The 20,884-nt window shown below is 51.0% G+C and overlaps 1 protein-coding gene across 16 annotated transcripts in view; it reads left to right on the top strand.

The window, feature by feature from the left end:
- Positions 1–20,884, top strand: part of TNK2 (tyrosine kinase non receptor 2) — a 45,151-nt gene that overhangs the window by 6,119 nt on the left and 18,148 nt on the right. For 6 of the 16 annotated variants that reach the window (XM_053565366.1, XM_053565365.1, XM_053565363.1 and 3 more), the window contains exons 1-4: positions 9,791–10,011; positions 16,337–16,517; positions 18,075–18,145; positions 20,033–20,254. In XM_053565366.1, the coding sequence (XP_053421341.1) occupies positions 9,829–10,011; positions 16,337–16,517; positions 18,075–18,145; positions 20,033–20,254 (657 nt within the window). In that variant the 5' untranslated portion in view covers positions 9,791–9,828. Of the gene's footprint in view, positions 1–9,711; positions 10,012–12,296; positions 12,677–16,336; positions 16,518–18,074; positions 18,146–20,032; positions 20,255–20,884 lie in introns of those variants that run through there. The other 10 variants (XM_053565376.1, XM_053565375.1, XM_053565374.1 and 7 more) reach the window with 5 other exon arrangements.

Here is a 20,884-nt window from a genome sequence, read left to right as displayed (position 1 = left end):
AGCTGGGTGTGGTGGCATGTGCCAGTAGGTTCCAGCTACTCAGGAGGCTGAGACAAGAGGATCTCATGAGCCCAGTAGTTTGCTGTAGTGAGCAATAGTTGTACCCCTGTACTCCAGTCTGGGCAACAGAGCAAGACCTTGTCTCAAACAACAGCCTCAACAAAAAGAAATGCAGGCTCTTAGACCCCACTCCATGTCTGTGAGATCAGAATCTGCATTTTAACAAGATACCAGGTGATTTGAGTATATATTCAAGTTCGAGAAACTGTGATCTGTACCTCATTTATTCGTGCAACAGATACTTACCAGCACCTGCTATGGGCTGAGCTATGCTTGGTGCAGTGAGGGTGGGTCTGTTGGATTTTTTGTGTCTCTTGTTTTGTTTGTAATTTTTGGACCCCCATTTTTTTTTTTAATCCTATTTTTATTTTGTGACTACAACATTTTATCTCTCTGAGGAAATTGATGAGAGTTTCTGTGTGGAATTTAGTTCTGCAGTTTCCTCTTAGTTGCTTTTTTCTGCGTGGTTTATTCTCTTTCTCCCATGTGGGAGTCTGGGAATTTTTTTGTTATCTGCTCTTTATTAAGAGGGGGAGCTTACAGCACTGGGTGGCCATGTTGGACTGAGCTTTGTATGGTGACCTGGACGTGCCATTTGTTAGGAACCTAAAGGTTGCTGGTTATCTTTACATCTTTCTTTGCCTGATCAGAGTTCCTAGAAAAGTCTCCTGCTGGGAGGTGGAGGCCCTGCTCCATGTTCTGGGAGCAGGTAGAGAAGGGAACTGGGATCTTGACATGTTGTGTGTGCCTTCTTTGTTAGGGCATGTCACCCTCTGCTCTCAGCCAAGCTGTGTCACCATACAGAGATCTTCTATCCTTCCATTTATCCTTTCCAGGGAAATCACTTGTCTTTTGCAAGCAAGTGGTGGGGCTGGTAGCTTTGTGATGGGGAGGTAATCTAAGGGTCTGTCTTGTTTCTTTCTTTTTTTTCTTTTTTTGAGACAGAGCCTCAAGCTGTAGAGTGCTATGGCATCACAGCTCACAGCAACCTCTAACTCCTGGGCTCAAGCGATTCTTCTGCCTCCGCTTCCCAAGTAGCTGGGACTATAGGCACCTTCCACAACGCCCAGCTATTTTTTGGTTGCAGCCATCATTGTTGTTTTTGGTGGGCCCAGGCTGGATTCGAACCCAAGCCCCTTTCTTGTTTCTTAAATAGCTTTTGACTAAGTTTCTGTATTTTAGCATTTTTAGCATTTCTCTTCTGACAACCTTTTCCAGAGGTTTCTGGGGCTGCTAGTTGTAGGCCTTTTGAAGATTTTGTGGGGTAGTTAAGTGCCTCTCACCTTGGGATTCTTGATTTTTTCAGGTTTCCCCACATTTGTCACTGACCTATCTGTTTTCCAGCTTCCAAAGTTTTCTTGCGGTTGTCTCCTCTGTCCTCCCCATCCTTAGGGACTTATGTTGTTCAAAAAAAAATTCTCTTTTTTGATTGTAGTTTTGGTGGGGTTTTAGGAAGGATGAAGCTGTGTGTGTAGGCATAGTCCACTGTCTTTTTCTGGAACTTCACCCCCTCTTAAGACTTCCTCACGAAATCCATAATCGTTTAGCAGTGATGAATAATGTAGTATATATTTAGCATGTCTGATAACAGGATGTAAGACTTCAGCTGTGCTTTCCATGGGCCTACATCCTTGAGCCAAGCAATTTAGTGTATAGTCACATATGGACTGAATTCTGGCTTCCCCTTTTACTTTCTGGGTGAGCCTAGTCACCTCTCCAGAGCTTCATTTTCCTCATCTGTAAAATGGGGATAATCTAGGGTAGTAGGAGGGCTTTTAATTAGTCAGTGAAAATAAGGCTTTTAGTCAAAAGCTTATGCATAGTGTGTTCTCAAGGACCCAGACCCTGACTCCTATTCCCCTGAATCTCCAGTAGGTAGCAGATGCCTAGAGCAGGGGTATCTGCTTTTTAACTTTTTAAACAGGGGGCCAGTTCACTGTCCCTCAGACCATTGGAGGGCCGGACTATAGTTAAAAAAAAAAAAAGAAAACTATGAACAAATTCCTATGCACACTGCACATATCTTATTTTGAAGTAAAAAAACAAAACGGGAACAAATACAATCACACTGCTGCATGTGGCCCGTGGGCTGTAGTTTGAGGACCCCTGGCCTAGAGAGTAACTGAAGAGGGGGAAGGACAAGCAGCTTTTTTTTCCTGGGAGCCCCAGCTGATGGCCTTAGCTGGGTATGATAACACTGGGGTTTCTTCTTGTCTCTGTCTGACCCTTGTATGCTGCGTCTGCTAATGAGGTGAGTGCCCTTGACCTTCACCGGTCCCTGACCTTGGCAGGGCTGTTCCTCTATGGCCAATAGAGAATCACTATCACCCTGAACATTTTGCTCTCTCCCAGCTGCTGGGGATCCATTCCCCCTATGACAGCTTCTTAATGCCTTGGACTAGCCAAGCCCCTTTCCTTTTCAGGGTCTCAGTTTCTTCATTGGTAAGTGGGCAGGCAGGATTCAGTAGGATTTAATGTGTGTATCATGGAGTCCCTGGCATTTCTGTCATTCCCTGACTTTCCTGGGCCCTCTGTCCTGCCCTAGATTACATGTTTCCAGCTCCTGGGGTTTGGGTGTGGGCAAGGTTCCAAGGGGATGAGCAGTGAGTGCATCTTGCAGAATATTCTACAAATCATAGCTCTGGCATCTCCTCACCACTGTTCCTTTCCCCACCCCACCTCCAGGGCCCAACAATAGGCCCCTTCAGCTCGGGGCTCTTGCTGAGGGGGTGGGGTGAGGACTGAGCTATCCACAGGCAGGGGGGCCAGCTGAGCAGGCTATGCCCAGCCCTGAAAGGGCTCTGGGAATGGCTGGCTGCTGGAAGCTGGAGTGCAACCTTCTTCCCACCAGCCATCCTCCCTTCCTAAGGGTCACTGTTGGGCCTTGGTGTCATGACGATAGCTGGACAGTCTGGACAGTCGGTGAGAGGCAGCTCTGCATTATGTGGCATCCCAGCCCTGACACTGGGGCATGCGTGGTGTGCATGGGAATAAGACCTAGACAGCCGCAGGAATTTATCCTCTGTCACACACTGCTGGTGTTTGTGTGCGGAGGAGGGATGCTCCAGGAGTGCATTAGGGCTCTCAGTGTCCTGTCCCTGGGTGTTGGTGTTGGCACACTGATTTTTAGCTGGTGGAGCAAGAAAAGCTTCTCAGTAGTTTCAAGGCCAACTCGATACAGGTGGGGAGTTCATCGGGGGCTTTGTTGTGTTCTTCGCTCCTTCCCTCCTCCTCCCTGGAATTGAAGGAAATGAGGCATAGGAGGATCCCTATGTCATGCGTCTATCCCTGCCCTCCCACCCTGGCACTCCCCTGGATCCCTCCTCTCAGTGAGTTGGGACGCCTGACATCTCAGGCCCCTTTCCCGTCAGTCTTTACGGCATCCTTCCCCAGCCCTCCCTCCACAGTTTGGCTGAAGACACCTTTGTGAAGGATGATTCAAAGCTCTCCTGCTGCTTGAGGGACTGGCTGAGTTGTCCCTGGGTCTGACATGGCTTTGTGGGAGCTAAGTAGCTTAGCTGTTCTGGGGCAGGAGTGACTGTAATGAGATTGACAGCCCCTATTCCCGTGAAGGTACTAGCTTCTCTGGATTAGAAATAATGGAGAAGAGCTAAACCCAGGGATAGAGGGAAAATGTCAGGAAGATGTTCCTGGGAAGGTATGGTGGCAGCAGCTCATAGGAAAGGTGGCAGGCCACCTTTGTCCAGTGTTCATTACCAGGTCTCATGCCAGGTGTTTTTTCTTTTGACCGAAAAAATGATTATTATTATTATTTATTTATTTTTTTTTTGTAGAGACAGAGTCTCACTCTACCGCCCTCGGGTAGAGTGCTGTGGCGTCACATGGCTCACAGCAACCTCTAACTCTTGGGCTTACGCGATTCTCCTGCCTCAGCCTCCCGAGCAGCTGGGACTACAGGCACCCGCCACAACGCCAGGCTATTTTTTTTTTATTGCAGTTTGGCCGGGGCTGGGTTTGAACCCACCACCCTCGGCATACGGGGCCGGCGCCCTGCTCACTGAGCCACAGGCGCCGCCCCGAAAAAATGATTATTAACTAAGTTTATTTTTATTGTCTCGAAGTCTGCTGAACACTGGATCCAGTCCAGGTTAGTGGGGCTTTGTGGTGCCTCTGGTGTCTTGACTGTGCATCCTGAAGCCCTTTGCAAGCTCCAGAAGGCTTACCCTGCAGTCTCAGAAGGGTAGTCTCCCAGAAAGACTATGGGAGAGATTTGGGGGCCACGTTGATGACATAAAATATGCTGTGCTGTCCGTTATCTTCTGTAGCTTGTAAGAAATAAAATAAGGGTCTCAGAGCCTGTAGCTCAGCGGCTAGGGTGCCAGCCACGTATACTGGAGCTGGCAGGTTCCAACCCAGCCTGGGCCTGCCAAACAACAATGACAACTACAACCAAAAAAAAAAAAAAAAAAAAAAAAGCTGGACGTTGGCGGACGCCTGTAGTCCCAGCTACTTGGGAGGCTGAGGCAAGAGAATCACCTAAGCCAAGAGCTGGAGGTTATTGTGAGCTGTAACACCACAGCACTCTGTCAAGGGCAACATAGTGAGACTCCATCCCCCCAAAAAAGAAATAAGGCTGGGTGAGGTGGCTCACGCCTGTAATCCTAGCACTCCGGGAGGCCAAGACCGGTGGATCACCTGAGGTCACGGGTTTGAGACCAGCTTGAACAAGCGCAAAACCCCATCTCTAAAAATAGCTGGGCAGGTACCTGTAGTCCCAGCTATTTGGGAGACTGAGGCAAGAGAATCACTTAAGCCCAAGAGTTTGAGGTTGCTATGAGCTGTGATGCCATGGCATTCTAGTGAGGGTGACAAAGTGAGACTGTCTCAAAAAAAAAAAAAAGAAATTAAAGAAATGGAAGAAGCCATCATCATCTGGCTTCAGAGAAATGAGAGTGTTGCTGGTGAGGTTGGTCCCATTGTGTATCTTCTATCCAGGGGTTCTCGAACTTTTTAAACACGGGGCCAGTTCACTGTCCCTCAAACCGTTGGAGGGCCAGACTATAGTTTAAAAAAAAAAAACTATGCACACTGCAGATATCTTATTTTGAAGTAAAAAAACAAAACGGGAACAAATACAGTCACACCGCCTCGTGGCCTGCGGGCCACAGTTTGAGGACCCCTGTTTGATATCCCTCAGAGATCTCTGTCCTTGTCTCGTTCTGAGGATTTACTACGTTCTCTTTTTCTTCTCTGGGAATGGTATTTAGACCTTTGATTTTGAAATCAAATTTGGACTCTTGACTCTGGAACCCCAGTTTCTTCCGTAAGTTGTTCTCTGCTCTCAATTCCAGGGTAAGGGTCTTTCATAAATGCCTGGATGAGAATGTGTGTAACTGCATGGGACCGTAGGAGGTACGACACCGTCTGGTTTCTTCTCTTTGCTTCTCTTTTGCAGGGCATACTTGTCCTTGGCTTCAGCTCAATTCTAGTCTCCCCACTTTTCTGGCATTTTCTCCGATCTGTGCCTGGCTCTTCAATTCTGAAACCAGATCTGGATCTTTTTTGTTTTTGCTGGGGCTGGGTTTGAACCCGCCACCTCTAGCATATGGGGCTGGTGCACTACTCCATTGAGCCACAGGCATGGCCCTCTTTTTTTTTTTGAGACACAGGCTCACTTTGTCACCCTTGGTAAAGTGCTGTGGTGTCACAGCTCACAGCATCCTCAAACTCTCGGGCTTAAGTGATCCCCTTGCCTCAGCCTCCTGAGGAGCTGGGACTACAGGCGCCTGCCACAACGCCTGGGTATTTTTTTTTTAGACACGGGGTCTCACTCTGGCTCAGGCTGGTCTTGAACCCGTGAGCTCAGGCAATCCACCTGCCTAGGCCCCCCAAAGTGCTGGGATTCAAGGCATGAGCCACTGTGCCCAACCCCAGATCTGGATTCTTGACTCGTCAGTGTTGGTTTTCAATGGGAGTTTTTCTTTGGTGGCATAATCTGGGTAAGGCTTTTGATTGAAGGTATTGATGAGGATTTTCAATTGATCATCTGTGAATTTGGTGTGACTGTACCTACTATTAGTTGCTATGGTTTGGCGAGTAGCACTTTCATGAGCCATGCTGAGGGGAGACAGGGTGACCTGGAGACCCAGAGACCTGGAGCTGGAGCAACTGAGTCCTCATGGCAGGTTCTGCCTTCAAGGTGACAAATGTAGACTGATGGTTATGATACAACTTAGAAGCTACAACAGAGGTGTATATAAAAGGCTTCCTCGATAGAATTATGTACTAATACAGAGGGTTATAGGAATAGTGACCTTTTAAGGACAGGAACATGATGGATAATTTAATTTAAAAAATTTTTGTTCTTAATTTTTTTTTGTGTGTGACAGTCTCACTATGTCACCCTTGGTAGAGTGCTGTGGCGTCACAGCTCACAGCAACCTCAAACTCTTGGGCTTAAGTGATGCTCTTGCTTCAGCCTCCCAAGTAGCTGGAACTACAGGCTCCCACCACGATGCCCGGGTATTTTTTTGTTGCAGTTGTTTAGCTGGCCTGGGCCAGGTTCAAACCCTCCAGCCTCAGTGGATGTGGCTGGCGCCGTAACCACTGTGCTACGGGTGCCAAGCTGGATAATTTAATTTTTAAAAATTCTTTTGGCTGTTTTCCACATAAATTATTATGTGTGCATACAAATCTTATTTTCAAGCATTTGATCTGTATCTTGAGTATATAGGAGTTCATCATGTGTAGACACAGAGAAGGTGTGTCACAGACAAAGAATAGCTCGGAGACATTAAAATTAAAGAGCAGGTGTGTTTAGGGAACGGCAAACATTTGAAAGAGATGGAGGTGAAGAAATAGGCAAGGAGTAGATCCTAGAGGGCCTGTGTGCCAACAGGGGATTTGACTCAGTGAGGATACAAGCAGGGGAGGGACATAGGTCTGTGTTCAGATGACAATAATAACAATAGGCAACCATCTGCCAGGTGCTGTGCTGAGTATGCTAGTCATTATTCTCATTGACTCTTCATAACAGCTCTATGAATGAGATTCTATTAAATCGTCACTTCACAGATAAGGAAATGGAGGCTTAGAGGTTAAGTGACTGACCCCAAAGTTGCTCAGCTAGAAAGTGATGGGGCCAAGCTTTCAGCCCAGCTCTGCTTGACTTCTGATCTACATGGTGTTGATGGGAGGAATACTAAGGAGGTTGAAGCAGTGTGATGGGGGTGTCTGGTGGAGGAGGTAGGGGCGGGGTGTGGTCTTCAGTGGGAGTGGCTGGTGTAGGCTTGTGATGTTTTCAGTCATGAGACAGGAACGTGGATTAGCAGAGTGTAAGGGGAGGATGATGAGCTCAGTTTGGTTGTGCAGTTTGTGGTACCTGTGCAGCTTCCTGGTGGGACTGCCCTATAAATGTCTGGACGCAGGGGTTTAGAGCCACAGGAACTCAGGAATGGAGACAGACAGCACTTGGTGGTAATATGATTCCTGAGAGGAGAGGTGGTGACCCCCAGGGAGTAGAACATCCTTTGAGAAGAGAAGGATGTCTGTGTTCAGAAGTTTTAGGAAACACCCACAGTTAAGAAGGGTGAAGAGGCTTCAGGACTGGCCTCAATCTGTGGGTCTGGTACCACCAGCAAACACAGTCTCAGTGTTAGGACCTTGGCTGCTAAGCTCCCCAGGGGGTGAGTGGGCCCTGCTTGTCTTGGAGCTGGAGAGGGTAGGGACAGCCATGGCATGTGTCGTGATCACTCCCTTCTCTTTCCTGGTGTCTGGCCAGCCTCCTCTGCAGACCAGTGTGATGTCAGACCCAGGCTGACCTGGGGTGTGGGATTGCCAGGCATACCTCTTGCTGGTATGAGGTTCTAAGGCTAACCAGGCTGGCTGTGGGCTAGAAGCATGAGCACTGTGCACACGGGGTGACTTGAGACTGACAGGTCTTAGTGGGATTCACATATGGAGGCAAGATACTCCTCTGGCAAAGAGAGGTGCTGTAACCCCCCTTGTCCTTCTGTGCAGTTTTTCCTCCAAGGCTTGGAGAAGAGGGAGGAGGAGATGGGAGAAGGCCAGCTTGAAGGTAGGGTTAGCATATGTTCCCAAGAATATGGTAGATTGTTTTAGAAAAATCCTCCTGGCTGGAAATTACATGTCATTTCTGCTCCTCAGCATGGGTTTGTCACTTGACTGATGCTGTTGGAGAGGCTGGGGAGAAGGGAGCACGCAGCAGCGGGGGGCTGGTCCCCAGCCTTTCTTAGCTGCCTTTTAGCTCTGTGGTATGAAGAGACAAAGAGGCAAGTGAGGATCAGAGGAGAGTACAGGTGGGGGTTTCTCCAAATCCTGGAGATAGTTTGGATCCTGTGGATGTCTTATACTAGGCTGGTGTTGGGAGACAGGAGATTTATGGAGGGATAAGGCAGGGAGAAAGCAGGAAGGAGGAGTGGTTTGGATCATACCCTGCATCCAACCAGGGCAGGATGGGATGGGCCTGGCAGTTTCAGCCCTGCTTTCTACAGCATCCTGAGTTTGGGTTCTTGCAGCTACTCCTAAGACTAGTTTCTGCCTTAGCTGCAATAAGATATGGAGGAGCTTCTGCCTAGAATAGACCAGGTGTCCTGTAGCCCCTCCCTGGCAAACTCATCCCCCCACCCTAGCTTCAAGGTGGAGAAGGGACTGTGTGAGGAGAGTGGGCTTTATGGCCACTCACCCAGTGCCCTCCTGGGGTCTCTTTCCTCAGCCTGGAAGCTGAGTGTGGAGGGGGTAGTATCTCTCCCTTCTCTGCCCAACCCAGGGAAGGGTGAAGGCGAAGGTGCCCTAAGGCCAGCCCCTAAATACCCGTCACTAAGGAGTCAGTAGATGCTTCAGATGCCATCAGAATGAGAGGGTGTGCTTATGGTACCTTGGGGCCCTGGGGGCCAGAGGGAGAGGAGGAGCCTCTGCAGTGGGACTTCTTGCCTTGGCAATGGCCTCATCTCAGTGCTGGGTGAGGCACCGTATGCGTGGGTACACGTTGGAGCGGCTCCTCCAGCAGGAGTCTGGGCACTGGAGTGAGTCCTCTGAAGTCAGAAAGTGGCATGGCCCACCCGGCCCACCCAGTGCTTCCAGGGGCACACCTCTGTCAAGTCCAGCTGGGCTGATGGGCTGCGGGATAAGCAGAATCTCCTGTCTCCCTTAAGTGTGGGGAGGCCTGGTGTCTCTGGCTGGGTGAGAAGAGTGTGGAGCTGTGGGGTGCAGGGTACGGGGGGAGCGGCAGGTAGGTACCTTGCATTTTTAGAGCAGGGTGGAAGCTGGGGTAGGTAGAGTGGTAGGGGGTAGGCTTAGGCCCTGGGATGTCTTATAGGAGGGGTTGAGTCAGGACAGAGACTTTTCTTCTGTGGCTTCTTAAATGAACCCCCATATCATGGAATATGGGGGGGCTTTTGAATCCCCAGGGCCCTAGTTTGGTGGCCCTAGAGCTTTGGGGTTCTGGAGGTGGGTGTAGGGCAGAGTAGAGCTGTGGCTACGCGGTCAGCCAAGGTGCAGCCCCGCCCTGGCTTTCTATGGGGGTTAGCCCCTGGCTGACACAGCCCTCCCTTTTGCTTCTTTCCAGGTTGGAGAAGGGGTGGGATCAGCGCTGCTGAGAGGCTAGCCGAGTGGGGATGGGGTTGGGGGTGGGGTTGGGGGTGGGACTGCCGCAGGCCCGGAGGAGGAGAGGGCGTGACCACCGGGTTGACTGGCAGCTGGTGGCGGTGTGAGGCTGTGGGGTTCAGGGTCATGGACCAGGCCCTCCCAGGCGCTGAGGTACATTAGCGGCCCCTGCCCTCCTGGAGGATGCTTGAGGCCCGGCCCCGCAGGACGCAGGGCAGTGACGCTGCTGCTGCCGGTGCCGCTGGAGGGGCGGGGGCTGCGGCCAGTGCTGCTTCCCTTCCTGACAGAACCGCCACCGGGAGTTTGGGCTCCATGGGGGAGAGATCAGCTTACCAGCGCCTGGCTGGGGGCGAGGAGGGACAGCAGGTAATGGGGGGAGGCTAGGGCACAGCCAGGTTCCTGGGGCCCAGACCTGGACGTCTGCCTGTGAGCTGAGGGCCCAGCCCTGCCCTCTGCACCAGCCTCTCAGGAGTGAGTGGTATCTGTGCTTGTGGGCCTGCCTGGGGACAGAGCCCTGGGGCTAGGAGGCTGGGTAAAGAGTGGGGTGTGTGTGGTGGTGTGGTGGGAACAGGGGTTTCAGCGGTGGTGAATTAGTGATGCAGGCGTCTGCCCAGCGTGCAGGAGCCTCCTGGGACCCAAATAAACTGCCCTTTGGGCATTCTTAAATGCTCCATGGGAGCCCACGAAACACTGCTAGGATTTGGATTCATCTTTTAGGACAGTTGAGTCCCTGTGTCCTGGACATTGTCATTTACTGACCTTTCAAATGTCCGTTTGCTTTGGAAAATATGGTCACCGTATTGATGGGGCTGCTTCTCTTCTCTTTGGAGCGCAAGCACTTTTTCTCCTGGCCGGCAGAGGGCAGTAGCTGACAGGAGAAAGGAGGATGCAGCAGGAAGAGTTGGGGCAGAAAGGTTGGGGCTGTTTTTCCTGGGCGGAGGGAGAAGGGGCCCAGCAACCACCCCACCCTGACTCATATATTTCACTTCTCATAGCCTCCCATGTTGGATTGCTGGACAAGCAGTGAGGGCTTGTTCTTAGTGGACATGCAAGGAAGAGTCAGCATGGGGTTCTGGTGGCTTTGGGTCACATCTTTTCAGGGGTAGTTAGCTTTTAATCTGGCCTTCTAATCCAGCAGCCCCATCTTGCAGAAGAAGGAGTAGCCCTTAATTGTCTCCAGACCTCAGGTCTCCTCCATGTGGTTTCTGGTGCCGGGGTAGCCGCCTACAGGCGTCTCTGTTTGAGGGTGTAGTCTGCCAGGATTTGGGGAAAAGTCTGTTCCTGCATAACTTTGACCTGACCTTGTCTTGTATGTTAGCTCTGCCCTCAGCCCTCGGACTAAAGGGTTGCTGCAGCTGGCTGTCTTCACAAGCTTTGGATGGGAGATGATGGAGATGATAGGGGTTGGGAAGAGAGGATGGATACTAAGGGTGTTCTCCTACCCCTCAGGGTCAGACCAGGAATTATCTGTCCCTGCAGGTATCCCCAAGGAGGTTAAGCACTGGGAGAGGCCCTGGAAAGAGAGCCTGGTATGCTGAACCCCCAAAACTCTCCCCAGCTGCCTGCTCCTCCAGCCAGCTGGGGCTCCCTGAGCTGGTGGCCAGCTGGACAGGGACAAGAAGGCAGTGTGCAAGAAACAGGGGCTCCCTAGGCACAGCCTGGTGGGGGGAGTGGAGGAGCCGGAGAGAACTTCCTGCAGCTGTCAGGTGTGTCTGGGGGCTGTAGTGAAGGGGGGTGTAAGAGCAGCTGGCGCCCTTTGAGTAAGGGCAAAGGGATCATTTGTCAGTTCTAGGAACGTGGGGGCCCATGGGGACTTGGTGGAGAGTCTCCAGTCTCCTTAAGTGGAGGCCTTTGTGTGTGTGGGTGCTATGCAGAAGACATCTTACTGCCTGGGATCCTATAGCTTTGGGCTGGGGGCATCCCAGCAGGGGTGTTGAGCATGTTTGTTTTGAGGGGGTTTTGTACCTTGGACAGCTGGTTTGGGTAGCCAGAGTATTGTGGGCAGCAGACAAGGCAACCCCAGGGTAAGGGGTGGAGATCCTCACCCCTCCACCCCACCCTTGCTCTTGGCCGGACTGCCCCACTCTGGCAGGCTGCCGGCCTCCTATTTCCGTCGGGCACCAGGGTAACAGGGCCACATTAGGGTCTGAGCCAGGAGACGCTCAGCCAAGGCTGGGACTGGGGGATGGGGGAGGGTCTCTGAAGGGTCTGCCTGCAGGGTCCAGGGAAGACTTACTGAGATCCTAGACCCCAACTCAGGTTGCGTTCTAGTCTCCATATCTCCAGACAAGCCTTATGTATGGGGGCCTGCAGTCCCCCTTTGTGCATGGTGTTTGATTCACATAGCCCCCACCCTAAAATCTCAGGAGTTGTCTGCAACTGTGAGAGCTGGGGCAGAAGCCAGAGACAGGGGGCCTGTGTATGGGGAGGCAGGGGGGCTGGTGCGGGTGGCTGGAAGGAAGAGTCCCCCCCATTCCTGCTGCCCTCTTGGCAGTGATTCAGAAAGGTCCTTTTTCAGCCAGTGTCAGAGCTGCTCAGCTGGGGAGAAAGGGAGGGAGGAGGGAGGAAGGCGGGGGTGGGGGTGGAGGTGGGGGGGAGGGCGGGCAGATGGGTGGGGAAGCCAGAGAGTAGGGCTGGAGCTGTGACCATTGCACTGGAGAGAAGACACAGAAACAGGACAGAGGACCCAGGCTGCAGCCAGAGGAGAAGAGCTAAGCTGCTTCCTTGCCAGACTGGCCAGCTGTAGATACCCAGCCAGGCTTGCAGCAGAGCAGAGGGGCCTACCCAGTTCTTCTGTCCCGTTTCCCACCACCAGAGTGGGATTTGGGGGTCTGTCCTAGGAGACAAACCAACTTCCCTTTTGGGGTGTGAAACTCTGAAGCTGAGGCCCCTGTTTATTTGCTTCCTGGACCAAAGCCCCAGTGGTCTGCTCAGGGGCTCCAACTCTGTGGAGATGCCGGCAGCACGTCGGTTCCCTGGCCTAGAGCTCTCCTTTCCTCTCCTGGCCAGACTGCGGAGACGTCTTTACACAGTGAGTGGTGGGCTGGCATCAGGGGCCAGGATGGCTGGGGACTGTGAATGGCTGAGGGACATCTCCAGTGAGGGCTTGACTGGAAGGTCTGGGCCAGGTGGCCTTTCCCCTTAGGTTATTGCATTCATTCATTTTTTTTTTTTTTTTTGCAGTTTTTGGCTGGGGCTGGGTTTGAACCCACCACCTCCCGCATATGGGGCTGACGCCCTACTCCTTTGAGACACAGGTGCCGCCCTACTGCATTCATTCCTGTTGGCCTGTGTGTAAGCCGGGTCAGGTGTGTGCTTGCATGGCATATGCAGGTGTGCAGACTCACACTGTTCGGGGGCCAGGCACATGCAGAATTAGAGACTGACTGAGCTGGGGAGAGCTGTCGCCACGTTCTGTGCTTCACAGAGAAACTTGAGCTAAAGGAGCCAAGAAGAAGGCAGGAATGGGGAGCCTGGAAGTAAAGGGTGACCTTTCTGGGGTTACCCTGAGCTTAGCAGTAGAGACAGGACTGGGACTCTGACTCCTTTCCTTAGCGGGATCTCAGTGTTCTTCGCAGTCTTCCCACACACTCCCCCTGTACAGAGCAGCCCTGTCCCTGGAGTCCAGGAGCAGGGAGAGGAGTGTGCAGCTGAGCAGAAAATGTTTGCTAGCTGGTGCTTTAGGAAAAGGGAACAGGCCCGGCTGTACTGTCTGAGTAGCTTCGGGGTGGGGCCGCTGGCTCTCCCTCAGCTCTGACCACCTGGAGCCTGGCTTTGAGCTGTTTTCAGGAGCCAAGAGGAAGGCAGGAATGGGGAGCCTGGAGCCCTGGGACTTGCGGGGATAGGGAAGGAGAGGAAGGAGCCTATAGACTGTTTGCCTTGGTGGGAGTGAGGAACCCCCACCTTGAGGCTGAGCCTTGTAGGGGTGGGGTCATTTTGCTGCAGGCGCAGGGTGGCAATGGTGAGAACGCTGGGTGGCCCTGCCTGGCCAGGCTAGGCCAGTGATTTTCACAGTGCACCCCTGGAAAGCAGCAATGCCCTGTCCTCTTAAACCTTTTTGTAAACATGATTTTGTTGAGGATGAATGAGTTAATACAGCTGAATGCTTAGACTTGTGCCTGGAATATAGTAAATATAGTCAAAGTGTTAGGTATTGCTTTTATTGCTATTCTTCTTAAAATTAATAGAAATATAACCTGCTAACTATGTGTATGTGTGTGTATGTAGTCATCCAGACAGTGTAATGCCAACAATAATGTAAAAGAGAAATATAAGGAGAGTAATTTTAATCACTTTGTGCACTCCGCCGTGTCTGTATGCTAGATGACATAGTGAAGTCATCGGATCCCAAGACTTCAGGTAGAACCACCACGAAGACAACGCTCAAGTGCCAGCGGAGGGGAGTTTTGAAACACAAGGCTGGGGGTGCTTCCCTTTTTCAAATGGTATACTTTGCTCTATTCTGAATAAAGCAGAGTCCAGTTTTCCCTCAGTTTACACAGTAGTTCCATTCCTGGAAAATTCAGTGTATATTAAAGCTACCAAAGTATACACATGCTCTTCTCTTATGGGAAGTGGGATTAGAGTCCAGGTCTGGACGATTATAAACAGTTTTTTCACCTGCACAAATTGAGTTGTGTGGGATTTAGGACAGTATGTGAGACCGTGCTGTGTGTTGTAGGATAACTCATGCTCTTGTTCCTCATTCACCCACTAAACGTCACTCATGCCCCTGTCACCAACATTGAGACAACTAAAAGTGTCCCCTAGGGGGCTGTGCAGCCCTCAGGAGAACTGTGCAATAAAGGGTTACAGTTTAAATTTTGGAAACCACCTCCGCCTGGCCAGCCGCCTTGGTGGAAGAGCCAGGATTTGAACTGAGGGTTTCTCATTCCCATTTGTCACTCTTTGTACTCGGCTGAACTGCCTGGGAAAGTCTGAACTGGCACTGTGCTGGCAGGCCCACTGGCTCATGCTGGGCCGGCTGCAAGTGCCTGCTTCTCTTCATACATCTCATTGTGATGAGAGCTGGGGATGAGACCACCTCCGAGATGGACAAGGGTGGGGGCACGTCAGTTGGCCCATGGCCGGGCAGCTGGCCTTTTCCCTCTTGCCTGCCTTTCTCATTGGGGATTGAGCATGGGTCGGGAGCTGGCATGGTCTGGCCAAGCCCTCAACTCTTACTTGGACAGGGTTTGGTGTCCTGTCTGCTTAGTTTTGAAGGTGCCACCAACCTCTTTCTCTGGGGTTTGGTGTCTTGTCTGCTTAGTTTTGAAGGTGCCACCAACCCAAGAGAGTATAGGTCAGGGGTCACTCACTCAGTGAGTGACTATACTAATCAACCCTAATCATCCTAGCCTAATCAGCCTATTGGCTGATTGTGGCCTGCAGATGTGTTTTTGGCTGGCACTACACGGTGTGTGTAGTTTCAGAGTTGAACAAACAGTGGACAGGGTTAGAGTCGAGAGAAAGAATGTTAAGTGAAAATAAGGAGGCTGGATGCAGTGGCTCACGCCTGTAATCCTAGGACTCTGGGAGGCCGAGGCAGGTGGATTGCTTGAGCTCACGAGTTTGAGGCCAGCCTGAGCAAGAGCAAGGAGACCCCCATCTCTAAAGATAGCCAAGCGTTGTGGCAGGCACCTGTAGGCCCAGCTACTTGGGAGGCTGAGGCAAGAGAAGTAACTTGAGCCCAAAAGTCTGAGATTGCTGTGAGCTATGATGCCACGGCCCTCTACCGAGGGTGACAAACTAAGACTGTGTCTCAAAAAAGCAAAAAAATAAGGAACAGACTGGTATGAATATTATGGTACCATTTGTGTGGAGGAAAAACCCAAAACCTGAGAGGGTATGTGAAAGACATTGGCAACTGGCTTCAGGGACAGGAGCTAGGAGGCTGGACAGTAGGGGACGGAATGAGACTATGGTCCCTGTGTATGTTTGTATATTTTATTACCTTTCCAAAAAAATGTTAATGGCAAGATTTCACATATAAGTTCAGATTTCTGGTAGTTCTTAAAAGACTTGGAAGCTTTGACAACACTGTCAGTCTCTTGAGACAGCCGTTGACAGGAGGAGAACTCAGTGACTTGGGGTGTCCAAAAGCCTATGCTGGTCCTCACCCTTCTCTCTTATCTTAGACTTGATGTGGTCCTGCAGGTGCTTGGGTGGTGGCTGTGGAATGGTCTTTTGACCTATGGAAAGGCTGTGGTGATGTCAACCTTTGGGAGGAACTTTGCTTAGAGCTCATTGATCCCAGGATCTTTCTGTGGGGTCTGATGAGCCCCTGGGTGGGTGTAAGGGGCACAGTACCCCAAAAACATTTTATTAAGACTTCAGGAGTAAGAATGTGGCTGTTTTCATGGAGAGACAGTTGTTTTTATCAGATTTTCAAAGGTCTATGACCCCTGGAAACTTCAGGTCATTCGGCTGCAGATTTTAGGTGTGAGACCCTGATTCCTGACCTTAGGGCCAGGGTTGTATCCCAGCTGCCCTAATTCTACCCTTGTGGCTGGCAGGAATGGGAAAGCAGGTACAGGCTGTTCTGTACAGCCGTTTTTGTAGGAGCAACAAGGTGGTTTGAGTCCTTCCAGGCAGTGATCTAGTAGGAGGTGGGGAGCCACCAGCACTCAGGGGCAAAGCTGCTGTTCTCTCTGGCATCCCTGGTCCCTGAGCCATTTTTCCCTCCCCACAGAGGCTGGGCAGCAGCAGCATGCAGCCGGAGGAGGGCACAGGCTGGCTGCTGGAGCTGTTGTCCGAGGTGCAGCTACAACAGTACTTCCTACGGCTCCGTGATGACCTCAATGTTACCCGCCTGTCCCACTTTGAGTATGTCAAGAATGAGGACCTGGAGAAGATCGGCATGGGCCGACCTGGTAGGTGGGACCTTGGCCTTGTGACCATTTCCAGCCTCTATCCTCAGGACCCACCCTCAAGCATGTGGAAGCCCCCTGTCTTTTATGCCATGGGATAGCAGCTGAGAGCTCTGTCTGCTTGTCCCAGAGCCCCCGAGGTGGGGCAGCGGGGACATCAGTAGATGCTGCACACAGAAGTTGGCGGTTGCAAAGGTGAATCAGTTTGAGGAGAATGAAGCCTGACTTAAAGCCCTGGCTACTCAGGACTTACTGCATACCCTTTTTGTTTGATTAGACTTTTGTGGGATGGATTTCCTTGTTATAAAGCATAAAAAGCATAAAATCAAGTCTCTTCTGATCACCATTCTGAACACCAGGAGCATCAATGTCCAGAGATCTATAGACAGAAGAAAGATAAAAATCAGATGATTTGCTAACTTTTTCTTTGTCTCTCACAAGCGTGTGTGTGCACACATGGAGAAAGATTTGCTCTAAGTTGAATTCATTTCTTATCTTGGTGTTTATCCTAAAAGTAGTGGTTGTAGCATCTGGAAATCATAGTGTTCTTTTTTTTAATGTTTTTTTTGTTCTTTTTTTTTTTTCTTTTCCCTCAAAGTCTCTCTCTGTTGTCCCAGGCTAGAGTGCTATGGTGACCTAGCTCACAGCAACCTCAGACTCCTGGTTTCAAATAATCATCTTTTTTTTTTTAAGAGACAGAGTCTCATTTTGTCGCCCTCGGTGGAGTGCTGTGGCATCACAGCTCACAGCAACCTCCAGCTCTTGGGCTTAGGTGATTCTCTTGCCTCAGCCTCCCAAGTAGCTGGGACTACAGGCACCAGACAGAACTCCCGGCTATTTTTTTGTTGCAGTTTGGCCAGGGCTGGGTTCAAACCCATCCCCCTCGGTATATGGGGCCGGCACCCTACTCACTGAGCCACAGGCACCACCCCATCAAGTGATCTTCTTGCCTCAGCCTTTGAGTAGCTGAGACTATAGGCACCCACCACAATGCCCTGTTCATTTTTCTATTTTTTTTTTAGTATAGACAGGGTCTCACTCTTGCTCATGCTGGTCTTGAACTTCTGAGCTCAAGCAGCCTTGGCCTCCCAGAGTGCTAGGATAGGCATGAGCCACTGAGCCTAGCCAAAGTCATGGTGTTCTTTATAGAATATTGGAAACTTAGTGCATTGAACTTAAAATAGCTAAATAGGTAATAATGTGCTAAATTAAACATTGACTTATGCTACTTTTGACCTGGATAGTTGGTGTCTGATGCCAGTAACATAAGGGTTCTATGGAGAAAAAACTCGAAGTTGAAAAAATTTTATCCACTACCTTGTTTTTTTTTTTTTTCTTCCTGAGAGCTGGGAGAATGAATGCTACTGTCAATTTGTGGGAACCATCTGGTCAGTTGAGGCTCCTGGTTAGTTGAGATTGATTATACTGGTATCATCATGCTGGACAGTGTCTAATGGTGGACCCACCCCAGGGATACCGAGGAAGCCCATGGGGCAAGCAGGAGCCTCTTTGGGTTGTGAGCCATCTTAACAGTGCTGTGTTCTCCTTGGCTCCCCACAGGCCAACGGCGGCTGTGGGAGGCTGTGAAGAGGAGGAAGGCCATGTGCAAACGCAAGTCGTGGATGAGCAAGGTGGGTGCTATTGGGTCCTGGGAGCCTTCCTCTCATCCCTAGGCAGGTGTAATCTCACCACGTTCCCTGGCACTTTGTTCAGACCTCACTCCTCCAGGGTCTTATCAGGCAGGGCACTTGTTGAGCTGCCCAGCTGAGTGTCTGTCTCCGCCAGAGATGGACACGTGAGCAATCTGTGTGTAATAGGTCTTCACCGTCCCTCCTGGCGCGCCTGCAATAGGAGCTTGTTGACAAGTGTGCCTTAACTTAGCTTTGCTCTGTCTGCGTGTTGGGGGCCAGTGTCCAACATGGGGTGGTGGGGACTGTCTGGACCCAGAACATCCTTGCTTTTCTTCCCTCCTCCCCCATCCTCTCTGGTCTCTAGGTGTCTCTGGTCCTTCTGACAGCTTCCTTCCCCCATCCTGCCCCCACCCTCCCACCTTGCCCTAATTTGGGATTGTGGTGTAGTGAGTCCCTGGTCTGACTCAGTGGAACTTCGCCCATTGTCTGGAAGACAATGACAGAGGAAGTGAGCCAGCCAGGGCCTTCCCACCCCACTTCTGGCGTCTGGACTGGGGTGAAGGGTGGGCAGGGCAGAACAGCTGGGCTGGGATTGGGCAGCAGAGATTTTCTGGCTGTAGTCTGGCAAAGGGGCTGTCTCTTGGGATTCTGTGGCCTTTTCTGGGAATACTGTCCTGGTCCCTTGCCCAGGTTTTAGAGAAGGATGAGTGTGATGGGGCCGGTGAAGGCAGGAAAGGAGGATGGTGTGGTTTGCCAGGATTCAGGGGTCTTGGATTTGGCACTGGCTTTTGTGGTAAGTCCCTGGGCAGTCAGCGATCCTCTCCAGACTTCAGTGGTGTCTTCAGTGAGCTGGTGTGGCCCCTTTGTCCAGCTCACTTCACAGGGCTGGTGAGGGGCCCCAAGATGATGGCTGTGAAGAGCCTTATAACATGAATGTGAACGTGGCAAAGAATTTTAGTTACAGAAAGGGAGGAAGGGCAGAGCAGAGGCCAGAGAGGCCCTCGGATTTGAGATGCCCTTGGCCCGTACAGATAAGACTCCACCAGCTTTGGGGAGTGGGAGACCTGACCTGGGACATCTGTAGACTGAATTCAAAACTTTGAATGCCTCAGTGGAGGTAGCCCAGTCAGAATGTGGCCTGCTCTGACCCTCACCGCCTCCTTTCTCCTGTCCTTTGGCCTTTGGCCCCCTTCCTCTTTAGCCCAGGCCTGAGTCCCCTCTAATCTTCCTTCTTTCTCAGCCCTCAGCTCTAGGCGCCCTTTCAGAAACCCAGCTGGCTTCCCCAGTCCTTCTCCCAGCTTCATCTGAACCACACACACTCTCTCATGGTTCAACCTCAGACTAAAATTATCCTCTCTCCTGGGCAGGATGAAGGGCAGCCGACTCCCTGGGGAGGGTGGAGACAGACAGCACCAAATGGTCAGCCCAGAGAAGGGGCCAGGGCTAAAAATGGACAAGGAGGTGTTTGCAGAGGGCCCCTTAGGCTCCGGCCCCTTCTCCATGGTTTAGGGACTGGAGTCTGTGCTGAGCGTGGGGTGCAGGAGGGGGGCTGGGCAGGAGGAATGGGAGGAGACTCAGCTCCTGGTGGGTGGTGCCTGAGGGCTTTAGATTGTCCTTTTCTCCACAGCTGGGTATGGGGCCACAGCAGCCACAGACTGCATGCCTGTCTGTTTCTGGTACCCACTGTGAGGATACTCTGAGACAATAGGTGCCTATTTGGGGGTGTGCTCTGGATGGAGTGTGGGCCTCTAGCATGGCTGCTGCCCCCTGCAGTTTGGCAAAGCCAGGACCTATCTGGAGGCTATCAGGAAGACCACCATTGGGGTGGGATGAGTGACTGGCCCTATAGTCTTGGGTTCCATCTGGACGCTGGCTGCCTTCAAACAGGTGTTCAGCGGAAAGAGGCTAGAAGCTGAGTTCCCCCCTCATCACTCTCAGAGCACCTTCCGGAAAACCTCGCCCACCCCAGGGGGCCCAGCAGGGGAAGGGCCTCTGCAGAGCCTCACCTGCCTTATCGGGGAGAAGGACCTGCGCCTCTTGGAGAAGCTGGGAGATGGCTCCTTTGGCGTGGTGCGCAGGGGCGAGTGGGATGCTCCCTCAGGAAAGACGGTGAGCGCTCTGTCACCACAGGCATGGCAGAGGGCCAGCCTGAGACTGGTAGGGGCTCTTTTTCCCCCTCTGCTGGGATGTGAATGGGGAACAGGTCACAAAGTAGCTCACCTAACAGTACATGCTCAGGTTTAACTAAGTATGTTTCTTTTTTTGATTATAAAATAATTTACCTATCCTAAAAGTTTGGAAACTAGTTGAAAAATCAGAAAAAAAGTGCTTGTAATTCCACTCCTCAGAGGGAGCAGAGTTAGCATTTCTGCCTTTTTCCCACCTCAAGTATTTTATTTGATTTAGTTAAAATTCAAATTTTGGATAAACTTTTAAAACTTGTCCTTTCTTTTTGACATTTTTTTGTTTTGAAATTTTTCTTGAGGGATAACATACGTACAGGCAGTTTTCCCAAGTTAGAAATATTCAATTTACATACAGCTGGCACTTAAAAAAGGAGGCCAGTAGAGTAAGTCCCTGAATTACAAATATCTGACTGATGAATGACTCATATGAATGGAGCCTATTACAGGTAATAGGTAAATATACCTGTTCTAACTACACATGAGTTCAACTTAAGAACAAACCTACAGAACCTATCTTGTTCATAATCCAGGGCTCCCCACACACTAAAGCATA

Source organism: Nycticebus coucang, chromosome 16 (assembly GCF_027406575.1).
Source record: "Nycticebus coucang isolate mNycCou1 chromosome 16, mNycCou1.pri, whole genome shotgun sequence".
NCBI classification, from domain to species: domain Eukaryota; kingdom Metazoa; phylum Chordata; class Mammalia; order Primates; family Lorisidae; genus Nycticebus; species Nycticebus coucang.
The sequence above is the reverse complement of the archived record's forward strand: the minus strand, read 5'-3'. Positions and strand labels throughout refer to the sequence as shown.